The 14,385-nt window shown below is 44.3% G+C and overlaps 1 protein-coding gene across 1 annotated transcript in view; it reads left to right on the top strand.

Annotated features, from left to right (window-relative positions):
• The window catches only part of LOC137523039 (IgGFc-binding protein-like), a 33,500-nt gene extending 19,315 nt beyond the window's left edge, over positions 1-14,185 (top strand). The window contains exons 7-11 of the mRNA XM_068243228.1: positions 518-1,013; positions 6,143-6,318; positions 6,400-6,678; positions 11,268-11,518; positions 14,071-14,185. Coding sequence (XP_068099329.1) covers positions 518-1,013; positions 6,143-6,318; positions 6,400-6,678; positions 11,268-11,516 — 1,200 coding nt within the window. The 3' untranslated portion in view covers positions 11,517-11,518; positions 14,071-14,185. The remainder of the gene's footprint in view (positions 1-517; positions 1,014-6,142; positions 6,319-6,399; positions 6,679-11,267; positions 11,519-14,070) is intronic.
• Positions 14,186-14,385: the final 200 nt, after the last annotated feature.

Genomic DNA, 14,385 nt, shown 5'->3' with positions numbered 1-14,385 from the left:
GCGTCAAAAAAAAAAAACTTAGCATGCAGGTGCTAAAAAAAATAAAAAAAAAATAAATAAATATAGATTTAAACTGTAAGTAAAGTGCAAACGTGCAGCTGGAAAATGGACCAATCCAACGCCACCTCTAGAGAACTTGATTGGTCTATTTTCAAGCTACAAATAATTGGATATAAAATGTGCATGATCTTTGACCATTCCAAACACTATTGGTTTTCAAAATGGATTGCTTTGGGCCTGTTTTTATGAAGGCCTCTCCGCTCCCTATCCTAAATTCTCTAGAATTATTGGACTAGATTAATGTCTGCTATGAAGTAATTAGAAGTTTATAGTCCCACGTGGGCCATATTGGATTAGCGAGGGCTAATGAGATGTATGTGAATCTACCACCACAAACAGATCTGGAAAACGAAATGTATTACCAGTTATCTTCTGCAGAGATCCCCAGAAATGTCTATTAAAATCTGGCTTTAAAAAGTTTTGCATCAAGGTTTCTTTCAATTTCTCCTTTTTTTAGGTTAATGGGGTGCCAACTAATATCCCAGCCTGTCTATCGTCAAACATCAAGGTTTGGGTTGATGACTATGATTTCATACTGGAAACGGACTCTGGACTTGTTGTGAGTTATAACCCAGATGGACATCTCGTTGTCTTGGTTCCAGCTGCCTTACAGGACCAGCTGCTTGGTCAGTGTGCAGAAGGTGCCGGTGTTCACCTATTGAATTTCTCCAGGGAATGGAATGCAAAGCCAGACCAATGCCTTTCTGGGGTGAAGGAACCTTTTAGCTGTGAGGTGCACCATACTGGCTGCGATATATTTTTGGTTGCCAATGGTCCATTTAAGGACTGCAGTAATCTCATTGACCCCAAAACTTATCACCAGAACTGTCAAAAGCACTTCTGTGAGAGTGGTGGAAATGAGGCAAGTGTGTGTAATTTTCTCCAAGCCTCTACCTCAAGATGCCATGAGCATGGTGCTCTTGTCAGACCATGGAGGAATGAGACCTTCTGCCGTAAGTATGATTGGTCTCCAGGGTTTGTTTGACTCTTTACACTTTTTTTTTTTTTTTTTTTCCTCCTTGTATAGGGCATTATTATTTTCTGCGGTAGAGTATATCAAGCTGTTAACATTATTAAACTGTGACTGAGGGCTCTTAAGGCAGGGATGTCAAACCAGTCCTTCGAGGGCCGAGGTCCTCACACATTTTTGACACAGCTCAAATTGATGAGAATAAATCAGGAAAGGTGAGGTGTGGTCCCAGTCCGTCAGGTAGAACACAGTCCTTTCTCAGTCCATCCTAAACACTGGCATGGATCTGGCCCTCCAGGCCTAGAGTTCAGTACCTGTGTTTTAAGGCATAGGCAAACCAGGCACAGACCTGAAGCACCACATAGCTACTCTTAGCACACTGTACTTTATGTAATTAAAGCCAACTGCAAGTTCCGGATGGCCATTTCAATGCCTAAACACTTAATTAGGTGCTGCTGTGTCAAGTGTTTCAACTCTAACCTGGATATCCAGGACAAGAGTCTAAAGGTGCCCATACACTCGTCAGATTGGCAGCAGACAGATAAGAAATGCATCTAATGATCTATCTGATGCGTTTTTAGAACATTTTTTACCAGGATAGAATTCCAATAGATTTCAGTTTGAAATCTGTTGAAATTCGATCTGATGGCATTTTTTTGCCATCAGATTTCCATTAAGGCCAATGCAAACTGATAAGCAATCTCATCAGATCGACCTAAATTTTCCACCCTGCTAGTTCGATGGAAATCCATCAAAATCGATCGAAATCGGCCGTCGATCGGTCGATTGACCAACCGATTTGCGATCGATCGATCGATCGGTCGGCCAGAAAATCGGCTGAGTGTATGGGCTGCTTAACCTGTAAAGACCCAGGCTGTGCATAAACAGTATATTTGAAACACACTCCTCATTGTGTGAGGAACATTTCTATGTAAACTAGATTTATTTATTTTTTTTTTGAGTAAAATGAGCCATACATTTTCTGCTATGTTGCTGTCACTTACAGCAGGTAGTCTAAATCTGACAGAAGTGACAGGTTTTGGACTAGTACATCTCTTCATAGGGGATTCTTGGTAAGGCTTTTATTTTTTTATAAAGATATTCCCTAAAAAGGATTTAAACAATGATGCCGCCAGCTTCCCAGCTTGCTACAGTTTTTTTTTTTGGCAGTTGGACAGAGCAATTGCCGTTCACTAAGTGCTTTTGAAAATAAATAAATCCCTGAATTCCCCATAAAGAGATGGACTAGTCCAAAACATGTCACTTCTGTCAGATTTCTACTACCTAGTGTAAGTGTCGGCAAAATGGGAGAAAAGTAATTTACGGCTTTTTACTCTGGAAAAAAAACATACTTATTTGTATGTTTGCACATATTTTAAATATTACAATTGTTTGCCATAGTGCCCCTTTAAGGTTGCATCTAAAGGTTTCCAGGTTTTGAGCACACGCTAAGATAAATTCAGAGGTGACATTCACGAAGTCCTAGGTGTGAGATGAAGTTACTAAAGGACAGGAGGATTTCATTGTAGGAGAATTCGGGCTGCAGACCTTGAAAGTTGGAACATTTTAAATCTCCTTGACCATCTACTACAAGGACAAGCCAATATGCCATTCAGACTTGGTCTTTGTTATTATTATTATTATTATTGATTTATAAAGCGCCAAAATATTCCGTGGCGCTGTACAAAGTAAGAAACAAACATGGGGTACATAATACAGACAATGGTGTACACCAATATACAAGATACATAATTAGTGACAAAATACAAAGAATGATACAAAATACAAATTATAGAATTGGTAATGACAGTGATAAAATTAACATGATGAATAAAATGTATAATGGTTACCAAGACACAAAAGGGGGAGAGAGCCCTGCCCTTGCGAGCTTACAATCTAAAGGGAATGGGGGGAAACAAGAGGAGGGGTAGTATGCAGCAAATATATAGAGGCTTTGTGTTTTAGGATACCTAGTAGGAGTGCAATTTGGTCTTAGTACAAAGGGAAGTGGCCTAAGGTAGAGCATATGCTTGTCGAACAAGTGTGTTTTTAGAGAGCGTTTAAAGGTAGCAAAGGTTGGCGAGTGACGGATGTGTTGTGGGAGGGCATTCCAGAGGAGGGGTGAAGCGCGTGCGAAGTCTTGTAAACGTGAATGTGAGGAGTTGATTCTAGAGGAGGACAACAGAAGATCATGTGCCGATCTGAGATTGCGATTGGGTTTGTATCTGGAGATTAATGAGGATATGTACCGGGGGGAGAGATCGTGGAGAGCTTTGTAGGTTAGGGTTAGGAGTTTGAACTGAATCCTCTGGTTAATTGGCAGCCAGTGAAGAGCTTGACAAAGAGGGTCGGCAGAGGAAGATCGAGAAGAGATGAATGAGACGAGCAGCTGAGTTCAGTACTGACTGGAGCGGGGCCAGTTTGTTAGACGGTAGTCCACAAAGTAGTACGTTGCAGTAGTCCAGACGAGAAATTATGAGAGCATGTATTAACATTTTAGTTGTGTCTTGAGTGAGAAAGGGACGGATGCGAGATATGTTTTTGAGTTTGAGATGGCAGGAGCTGGTTATGGAGTGAACATGAGGAATAAAAGAGAGATGAATCGAATATCACCCCCAAGCACCGAGCTTTGGGAACTGAAGTTATGGGAGTGGTGTTAACATTTATTGTTAGTTCAGGCAGGGAGGTGGACAGACGGTGGAAAAATTATTAGTTCCGTTTTACTCATGTTAAGTTTTAGGAAGCGAGAGGACATGAAGGAGGATATAGCAGACAAGCAGTCAGGAACACGTTTAAGGAGGGAGTTAAGGTCTGGGGCAGAGAGGTACAGTTGTGTATCGTCTGCATAGAGGTGGTATTGAAACCCGAATGAGTTGATTAAATCACCAAGACCATGCATGTAGATGGAAAAGAGGAGGGGACCAAGGACAGAGCCTTGGGGAACCCCGACAGACAAAGCATGAGGAGAAGAGATCTGATCTGAGTAGGAGACTGTGAAGGACCTTCCAGAGAGGTAGGAAGATAACCATGTGAGAGCAAGGCCCTTTATTCCGACATTTGAAAGTATTTGTAGGAGTAAGGTGTGGTCGACAGTATCAAATGCTGATGACAGGTCAAGAAGGATGAGTATGGAAAATTGACCTTTGGATTTGGCTGTAAGAAGGTCATTGGCCACTTTGGTAAGGGCTGTTTCCGTGGAGTGGTTAGAGCGAAAGCCAGACTGGAACTGATCAAGTAGGGAGTTAGCAGATAAATAATGGCTTAATTCTGCATGTATATGGCGTTCAAGTAGTTTGGATGCAAATGGGAGAAGTGACACTGGGCGGTAGTTGGCAAGTGTGGTAGGATCTAGAGAGGGTTTTTTAAGTAGTGGTGTCACAACAGCTTTTTTGAGTGGGGACGGAAAGATGCCAGTAGAGAGGGAGAGGTTAAATAGCGTTGTTAGTGCAGGCAAGAGAGATGAGGATAGCTGCGGAATGAAATGGGAGGGAATAGGATCCAAAGAACAGGTGGTTAGATTAGCTTTGGCAATTTTAGAGGAAAGAGAGTGTTCAGAGAGTGGAGAGAAGGCAGTTAGAGAACAGTCAATGAGAGGTGTGGAGGTGGGATTTGAGGGCCGCATGGAGAATTCACTTCTGATTTTGTCAATTTTATCAGTGAAGTATGTTGCAAATTCTTCAGCTGATAAGCAAGATGAAGGAGGAGGGGGATGGAGAATGGAGTTGAAGGTGCTGAACAAGCGTTTTGGATTGTGTAAATGGGCGGATATTAGGGAAGAAAAATAGGACTTTTTTGCCACAGAGAGTGTTTCTGAAGTTGTTCAAGGCAATTTTATATAAGATGAAGTCCTCACTTGTGTTACTTTTCCTCCAGCGCCGTTCAGCTGCTCTAGAGCATCTTTTTAACTGTTTAGTGGTTTTGGTCATCCAGGGTTGGCGACAGACATGGTGAGGGCGGGCCTTGACGAGGGGGGTGAAGTCATCCATGACTTTTGTAATGGAGCTGTTGTAGTGTATAGCAGCAGAGTCTGGGTCAGTGAAGGATTGTTTGAGGAGAGGTGCCAGGGCATCAGAGACAGTTTGAATGTCAAGATTGCGATAGTTTCTTCGAGTATGTGAGCGTGCTTGTGCCAGGGTGGTAGGAAAAGAGGAGGAGAGAGAGAAGCTAAGTAGGTTATGGTCAGAGAGTGGTAGTGGATCATTAGTAAAGTCAGTGACAGAGCAGAGACGAGTGAATACAAGGTCAAGCGTATGGCCAACAGTGTGGGTTGAGGTAGAGGACCACTGAGACAAGCCATAGGAGGAAGTGAGTGATAGAAGTTTTTTGGAGACAGTGTTATTGGTGTCAATAGGAATGTTAAAATCACCCATGATGATGGTAGGGATGTCAGAGGAGAGGAACTGGAGAAGCCAGGCAGAGAAATGATCCAAGAAAACAGAAGCAGGGCCTGGAGGGCGGTAAATAACTGCAATTTGGAGGTTCAAGGGAGAGTATAGTCGGACTGCATGGACTTTGTTGGGGTTTGAGCCAGACTCTTGATCTAAGTGGAATGTCTAACAATAATTCCATAGCGCTTTTTTCCCATAGGACTGAAGGTGCTTAGGCCCCGTTTACACTTAATCAGTTGCTCTGTTATAACTTAAAGAAAACTGATTTTCAAAGTAATGTCCATGTTTTCCTATGGCACCTTTCCCACTTAACGCGTTTTTAATTGAAATCTTCTTCCCAATGCACTATGGAAAAAACTCATACTAACGCACACCAAGTGATTACGGTAAGTGTAAGGGGGGTGTGGTGGGGGGGGGGTTAGGGCACCTCTTAGTCTAATAGCAATCCGTGTGTGACGGCTGGAGTGGGAGGGATGGAGGCACTCACTTTAGGGTCTCAGCCTTGGGTGCCGGAGCACCTTGCCTCTGCTCTGGTTGATGGTTGACCATCTTAAGATTCTGCACAAAGAATGCAGAATAGTGTGTGTTGGTTGACCACATGCAGAACCATCTTTTCTGCATTCTATGTGCAGAACCATCTTAGGATGGAACACAAAATAATCTTTGGTGGCCTATCGTGCTGCATCCTGTAGTTAACATCAACTTGTATGTTTTTTGCCTCCAGCTTTCCCTTGTCCTGAAAAAGCAATCTATGAGGTGTGTACAGAGCCCTGTAGAATGTGTCAAGGAAGACTATGTCCTAGTTTGTATTGCCAGGAAGGCTGTAATTGCACAGATGGGTTATTGTGGGATGGCAGAAACTGTGTAGCTCCAGAGGTGTGTGGGAAAAACCAAACAAAGGTGAGTTTCACAGTCCCAGTTTGCATGTTTTGGTGGTTGTGGTGTTGAAAATTGTCTGCTAATTATAATTTTCTTCCCTAGCCAAACCTCTACCCGAATAAATACCTCAACTGTATGAATGATTCTTCACTTCAGCCCAATTGCCGCTTGTGTTCTGTGGACAATACCAGCATATCCACCTTTGGCTATATTTCTGGTGAACACAATGGGAATGGCACATATGACGTAGTAAAGATCTGTGACTCCTTGGCTGAGGAGAAGTGGAGAATATCCTTGGCACTTACGCCACCTCTACCACCCCAGCTCTCCATTCACTTTAACAACTTTTCAATTGCCGTCAACACTGATCTTGATGTTTTGGTAAGTAAACTGTTTTTTCGTTTACGCTCTAGAGTGGGCACTTTCACTTGGCCATTTTGACAAAATTTTGCCTTATGCAACATATGGCAAGCTAACAAATCTTCAACTTTTTGTTTAAAAGTAGAGATGGCCCGAACCTCTTTTTTGGTTCGCGCGAACTTTCGCAAACCGCAATAGACTTCAAACTTTGAAAACTAGAAAAAATCATGCTAGCCACAAGTGATGGAAAAGATGTTTCAAGGGGTCTAACACCTGGACGGGGGCATGGCGGAGTGGGATACATGCCAAAAGTCACGGGGAAAAATCTGGATTTGACGCAAAGCAGCGTTTTTTTAAGGGCAGAAATCACATTGAATGCTAAATTGCAGGCCTAAAGTGCTTTAAAACATCTTGCATGCGTACACATCAATCAGGTAGCGTAATTGGTGTACTGCTTCACACTGACAGACCAAACTCACTGTGTAACGCACCGCAAACAGCTGTTTGCGTAGTGACGGCCGTGCTGGACTGGTGCGCACCATGGCGAGAGTGCAGGCCGTGGCGGTTTTCAAGCCCATATGGTCGCCGGGCTGTGGTAGCTAAATGATAGAACAGTGACTGTCCAGCTGATCAAATTTGGTCTGTCCACAATGAAGCAACAACCTTATTATCTTTGGTGTGCCGCCCCCCAAGACACTCATATAGCCGGCGGTCATTGCTTCATTGTGATACACAAGCCCCTTCACCGTGGCAAGTTAATGATCACAAAGGGGAATGGGCACATGCCGTTTTTGTTGTTGCAGCTGCAGTGCAGCCACAAAAATTAGGCAGGCATGTATACGCACCAGAAAAACTTAGTATAGCAGCCGCTGCTAGCAGCGGCCTTAAAAATTCAGGAATCCCCCTGGAGTCCCGGACCCTGTTGGTGGCAGAGAAAGCAAGCGGCCTGCAGGCAGAGATGCTGTGTGTGAGGACTGACAGGTAGGTATATGCAGTGATGAGGTGGGTGCACTGAACACAACAGGTAGGTATATGCAGTACTGGGTTTTACAATGTGCACCTGTCACTGAATGTGCTGGGCCTGGTAGTGGCACACAGTATGAATTAGCAAGGCTGTCTATGCAACACAAGTGTTAGTGGGACACTCATAAAAAAAATAGATCACAAGAACAAGATTGGCTCTCAAAAGAGCTGTTGTGGGGTGCTATTTTAGCAATAAGAATAAGCCAGGAACAAGCTAACAAGCCTACACATGCCTAACTAAACTTTCCCGATGAGTCTGCCAGCAGCTGTCCCTTCTCTCACTATTGCAGGCACACGAGTGAGTAATGGCTGGCGGAGCCTGCCTTTGATAGGGGGGGGGGGGGGGAGTGGGTCCACGAGGGAGTGTAGCCTGATTGGCTACAATGTGCCTGCTGACTGATGTAGAGGGTCAAAGTTGACCCTAATGGTGCACTATGGGGGCGAACCAAACTTCCGGAAAAGTTCGCCTTGCATGGCAAATGCGAACCACTGGAAGTTCACCAGCGAACCATTCGGGCCATCTCTATTTACAAGTAAGGAATGTGGTTTTTCATTCTGGAAAAGACTCTCACGCTCTCGGTCTCTCTGTTTGGGGTGACCTATCCAAACACATGCTCTGATGCTGGGTAAGTGTAATTTCTGGTTGGTTTAGTGAATGTTAAAAATAGGCCTGGCTAAAACTGTACTATGAACTGTTGTTGGAGAAACAGGAGTATGCTCAAACCAGGCAGCTAGTGATGCTCATCCGGGCTAGGATATCCGAGATACTCGGATATTCTAGCGCTCGAATACCGAACTCGAATAGTATTAGCTATCCGGGCTGTGCTATCCAAGCGCACTCAGATAGCAATCAGCTATCCGGAGATATCCTAGCAATCCAAGCTCGGATAGCGTCACGTCACCTCGAGTCCTCACAAGCGAATCAGAGGGTTCCCAGCCCTCTGACTGCAGCCAATCACAGAGGGGGAGCCTGGCCAAGCCCCCCTCTATAAATAGCAGGCGCCATGTTGCCTCACTCATCCTGCTTGCGACTTACTGACTGTACTGAGAGATTGCTCCAGTGCTTTTTGTCTGTGCAAGTGCATCAATTGTTCAATACACCTAGCGTTTTTACACTCCAACACTTGATATTTAACCTCCGCCAGGGAGGTTAAATATTGTTTCCTGCTATCTTTAACATATCCTGCAAATTTGGTGTTGCTAGGATGTAAGGGGGCTTTGCTATTAACTGCTAAAGTCGGCGGGTGATAACGAACCAGAATTATAGGGGTGCAAAACTGCTGAATTCTGCCATAGGCTTCCATTAGGCTCCCTATTTCACTTTCCAAAATCTCAAATCTTTTCAAAGGGCAATTGCTCAGCAGTGGCAAATTTTCTAGCATTGTAGGAACTGTTAGGGGGATCATAACTGGTGAGTTTCGGGCCCCTAGGCCAAAGAGGTCATAGCCTAGGGTCACAAAAACCTGTTTGGGTAATTTCAATGGTGGCAATTCTGACGTACATAAATCTCAGCCATGGCCGTTAGCAAACGTCTGAATCTCACGAAATGTCTCGTGCAGGTAGAAGACCTATTGTTAGACTTGGACTCCAAAGATGGGTTCCATACATCTCTGCAAACCAGAGTTACTGGCACTTAGCACGTGCCACATCTGACATGCTTCTGGCACACGTTACACCTGCTGCATTGCCCTGCTCCTGCTGCCTATGCAGCTCCCACTGCCAGGGTGCCACAGGCCACTGATGCCACCTATATTTAACCCAAAACACAATTGCTGCATAATTTTTTTTTTTTTTTTGGTGTCTGGGGTGAAAACTGTCATGTCCCAGTTGTGCGGTTGGACTTTGGACACAATGTGGGCTGCACGACTGCTGTCTGTAACCTAGGCCTGATGTTGATTTACAGCTATTTTTTTTTGGGGGGGGGGGGATTTTAAGTCCCCACATCAATTAGTGTTCCCCTTTACAAAATGATGGTACATGCCTCATATACCCTAAAATCGTTTTTAAAGCAATTTAAAGGCCACTTCCGGTTTTTCTATCCGGATATCCGAATTTGCCCGGATAGCCCAGATACTGTGGTCGGATATCCGATTTGCATTCTGATCGGAAAATTTTGAACTCTGATATCCGACCCGGATCGGATATCTGGGTATCCGGATCCGAATCGGATCCAGATTTTGAAAAGGGGTATCCAAGCAGCACCTGTTGTATGTATGTATGTATGTCTGCAGTAGTGATGGTCGAGTAGATGCAAATTTATGCAAGTGTAAGCAGCTTGAAATTGAACCAATCGTATTGTACCTCAGCAGAATTTTACTGCATAAAATTTGCACAAATTTGCACCAACTTCGAGTTATTTGCATCTACTCGACCATCACTAGTCTGCAAGACTGTCTCTCGACAAATTTAAAGGTACAGCATATGCAAATTGCTTCTGCTTGCCAGAATATGCAGGGACTAAACTATACTGCTTTGCCTAGCAGTAGATCTGTAGGCTAGATAGGAGTGCGATTTTAACACACCCCTTAAATTGGTCTTAAATGCATGTAGTAGTTAAAGAAAAGCAGCTTCTACAAAAAATGTGAGGTTACCAGCTCAGAAAATGCCCTTTTTTATTTTTCAAAAATGCAACGATTCCTTGACTATTGGCCAGAGGACTCTTTTGCTGCATACTTTGCAGTTAGGTTGAGGACTCAAACTCTAGGAATGGAACCAGCTGGTGGCTAAAAGTTGGGCAAGACCAAAAAAGTGACAAATAAAGGTGGCCGCTAACTATCAAATTTCTAGCAAAAAAATTGTTGAAGCAATCAGATAATTCTGATCAGAAGTAAAATATCATTATACATTGTTCACCACGCAATCAACGAACCAATCTTTGCTTCCGATCTATTAAAACCGACAAAATCCAAATTTTGGTTTGAAAATTGTAATAGGACTTTTTTTTTTTTTTTTCCAGTCATTTGTAATGAACAATTAATAGCATTTCTATAGTGCGTTTCTTCTATAGGACTCAAAGTGCTTAGGCTCTCTGCAGAAATATTTTTGTTGTGTGAATACTTCATCTACTACCAATACTGAATCAAATGCCAACTGAACGGGTGAGTGTCCACCAACAGATTTGCAACCTATCCAGTCACATCTGACCAGAATTATCTGATCGCTCGAACAATTTTTTTTGCTAGAAATTGAATCACCTTAACACAAAAGACAAGGCCGTCCCTGGGTGGGTTTGAACCACCAACCTTTCGCAAGTTTATCTTTTAATCTTTGCTAGCAGTGTTGCTTGCGAATTTTCGCATCGCAAAGGCCATTTCCGATTTCAACATTTTTGTGAAAATGAATAAGCTTTGACTGTATAGCATTTGTCAAACAGGATTTAAGGCTATACAGTCGAAAGCTTGCTTTATTCTAAGTTGGCCAATAATTGGTACCATCCTGATTCAAAATGTCTTGCTTCTACTGATGGTTAACACAGTGCAATATCCTACTCCTTTTACAAGGTTATTGCTAAGTCAGGACTCAGGAGATAAAACAGACTTAACACTTTAAGCATTGTTATACAGTGAATTTCTCTCCCCTCTTTACAGGTGGATGGTAAGAATGAATCACTGCCCGTTATTGTGGCATCAAACCTGTACCTAGAAAAAACAGAGGGTGGTTTTTCTCTCGGCTGGCCAGGGAAGATGGTGTTGACCTTCAACCCCTTAGGACAACTGAACATCTACGCTTTTCAGAATGTGGCAGCAGAACTGTGTGGGGCTTGTTCTATAGCCAATTCTTACCAGGGGGATGGTGAGATCTTCTATTTGGACCCTTGGAAAGCAGAAGACCTCTAATGGTAATTATCGCAGCATAACACTGCTGTTGGTCTTTCAGCCTATGTCAACAGTGTTAAACTTGGTGCCTCAGAAAAGGCCATGCAGATAACTCTGGTTGCTGTAAATTATATTGACTAAATTGTGATCTAAAATTTCCTCCCAACTAACACTAAAAGTAAACCAGAGACAACATGAAATATTTGATACTTCCCTGGGGCTTCCTCAAGCCTGCGTCCCTCAACATCTTCCCGAGTGACTCAGTTGTTCAGCTAGAAATCCCGGTAACTGGCTCAGCCATGCCAGTTGGGCTCTTCTGCACATGCGCAGAAGAGACTGACTGGCACGACTTAGCCAAATTACCAAGACCGCTAGCAGTCTACAGAACAGAAGGACTCAGCGGTGTTTATGGGGCTGGAGGAAGCCCTGGGTAAGTATAAAATCTTTTACTTATATCCTCTCTGGTACACTTTAAGTACATTTTGTTGGTGAAAAGGACCCCCGTTTAGCTTTCAAGGAATGCTGCTAACCAATTTTATCTTTTTGTTTCTGCTCAGACATTAGTCTTTCCACCACTTTAGTAGAGGTACCCATACATCTATCAATTTGGCAGCCGATCGACCATCGGATTTAATGATTGTTGAATCTGATGAAAATCGGCGCCACCAAGAACATGCCCGATCCACAATGCAACCAATTTCAGGCTGAAATCGTCCAGACATGCTGAAGGATGTCGAGCCATCGTTTTTCAATTGGGAGTTCAGGGGTAACAGCGAGCGATATCCGCACAAGATGAAACCCCTGGTGCTGCCCCCTAGTGTATATACTAGTGATGGCTAACCTTGGCACTCGCGCTGTGGTGGAACCACAAGTCCCATGAGGCATTGCTCGGGGAGGCAGAGGCATGATGGGATTTGTAGTTTTGTCACAGCTGGAGTGCCAAGGTTAGCCATCACTGGTATGTACAGTATGTACTCTCCATGTGTGCATTTATACATTACCTGTCCTTTGCCGCCCACAGCGTGCAGTGCCCATCAGTCTTCGGAATCCCCCGCACTTCCGTTAGCGGTATCCACAGTGCCGGCATGGCGTAAGAGTGACGTCACATGTTCCGCATGCTATGAACTGGCATCGTTTATACCGTTAATAGAAGAGCACATGGTGGGCAAGACAGGTAATGTATGAATGAAGTCCTGACGAAGGCGCAGAGCGCCGAAACGCGTCAATGACGTCACACGCCCGCTGATTCAGCCACACCCACCTCACAGCCGGCTGGAGCCCAGACGATCGGGACTCGCGCTGCTGGCCACGGCGCGACATCCTCCCCTGTTGAAGCGGTTGGCTGCCCGCTGACAAGCGCGTACACTCATATGTTTGTGAGTATAAACTTTTTATTTTAATAAACCATCTTTTAAGATTAATGCGCTATGGCGCGCTCCCTCTTCTTTTTTTGATTGTTTTGCACATAGCTACATTTATGCACTAGAGGGGCAGCAGGAGTCCCTGCCGATTCCTGAGATTTCATGCTAAAATTGATTGTGAATCGGCCTGCGTCTATGGACCGCAAACGGGCAGATTCGACCAAGAGACAAATCTGCGCTATCATCACTAGATGTATAGCTACCTTACCCATGCAATGTTTGCTGAACTCAAGTTTTCTAATTCCTGGAGATTATGGATTGATGACTTTAAATGCAGGTGTAAAATATGGCCTGCCCAATAATTCCCTCCCCTCCTGTATTAACCACACTGGCGTTCTATTAAGATCGCCAGGGCGGCTGCGGCTGAAAGTTGGCTGCATGAAAGCCCACTAGAGGGCGCTCCGAATGCGTTCTTCTGATCGCCTCCGGCGGCCAGAAGTAACACGGAAGGCCGCAATGAGCAGCCTTCCGTGTTTCGCTTACCTCGTCGCCATGGCGCCTGACGTCAGCCGCCTCCGATCCAGCCCTTAGTGCTGGCCGGAACTTTTTGTTCCGGCTGGGCTCAGGCGGCTGGGGGGACCCTCTTTCGCCGCGGATCGCCGCGCTGCGGCGGCAATCAGGCAGCACACGCGGCTGGCAAAGTGCCGGCTGCGTGTGCTGCTTTTTATTTGATGAAAATCGGCCCAGCAGGGACTGAGCGGCAGCCTCCGGCGGTGATGGACGAGCTGAGCTCGTCCAGACCGCTCAGCTGGTTAAACATAGTAACTTCCTGCCAGGAACTTGGAAGCAGTGGCATAGCTAAGGAGCTGTGGGCCCTGATGCAAGTTTTACAATGGGTCCCCCCCAAGCACTCTATACATAACAATTGATATGGCACACCATAACCTGCCAATGGCAATTAGTGTCAGAGGTGCAAGAAGGGAATGGGGAACAGTTTAACTATTACTACTATTCAAATAATCTGTAGAAGTGATTATGAGCACAGGACCAATAGAAAGCTAATATTGCAGTTGAAGGGAAGCCTCTCTGGCACAAGGCCCCCCCCCCCTATTGCTACACTCCTGACAGAAAGGAAAGATGCCATTTGAGCTGTTTTGTTATGATTTCTTTTATATATATATATATATATGCACCGTATATTTGTTTTTGTGCAGTTCCACAGAATGCTGACAACGGGGAATTTAATCTTCCAGCAAGTCTGTCGCACATGATTTACAGCCACTGAGGGGTTTCCATATAGCAGCTTCCTGATCTACTTGTCTGCTTGTCCTCCAGAGCTGAAAGTTAAAGATATGTTGTCTTGTATTTGTAAGCGCTAAAAATAAACCTTTAGAAACCAACTCCTTTTGTTGCTTGTTTTGACTGAAGAATGTCGCCTGGACATTGTCTGTGCAAACCACAACGGATTAGGTGGTTGCAGGTGGTGTGAAGTGAAATTAAAAAGGAAAAAAAATAGTGGAAATTGCAAA

The sequence above is a fragment of the Hyperolius riggenbachi genome, chromosome 6 (genome assembly GCF_040937935.1).
Source record: "Hyperolius riggenbachi isolate aHypRig1 chromosome 6, aHypRig1.pri, whole genome shotgun sequence".
NCBI lineage: Eukaryota > Metazoa > Chordata > Amphibia > Anura > Hyperoliidae > Hyperolius > Hyperolius riggenbachi.
Note: the sequence above shows the minus strand (reverse complement) of the source record. Positions and strands in the feature narration are given on the sequence as shown.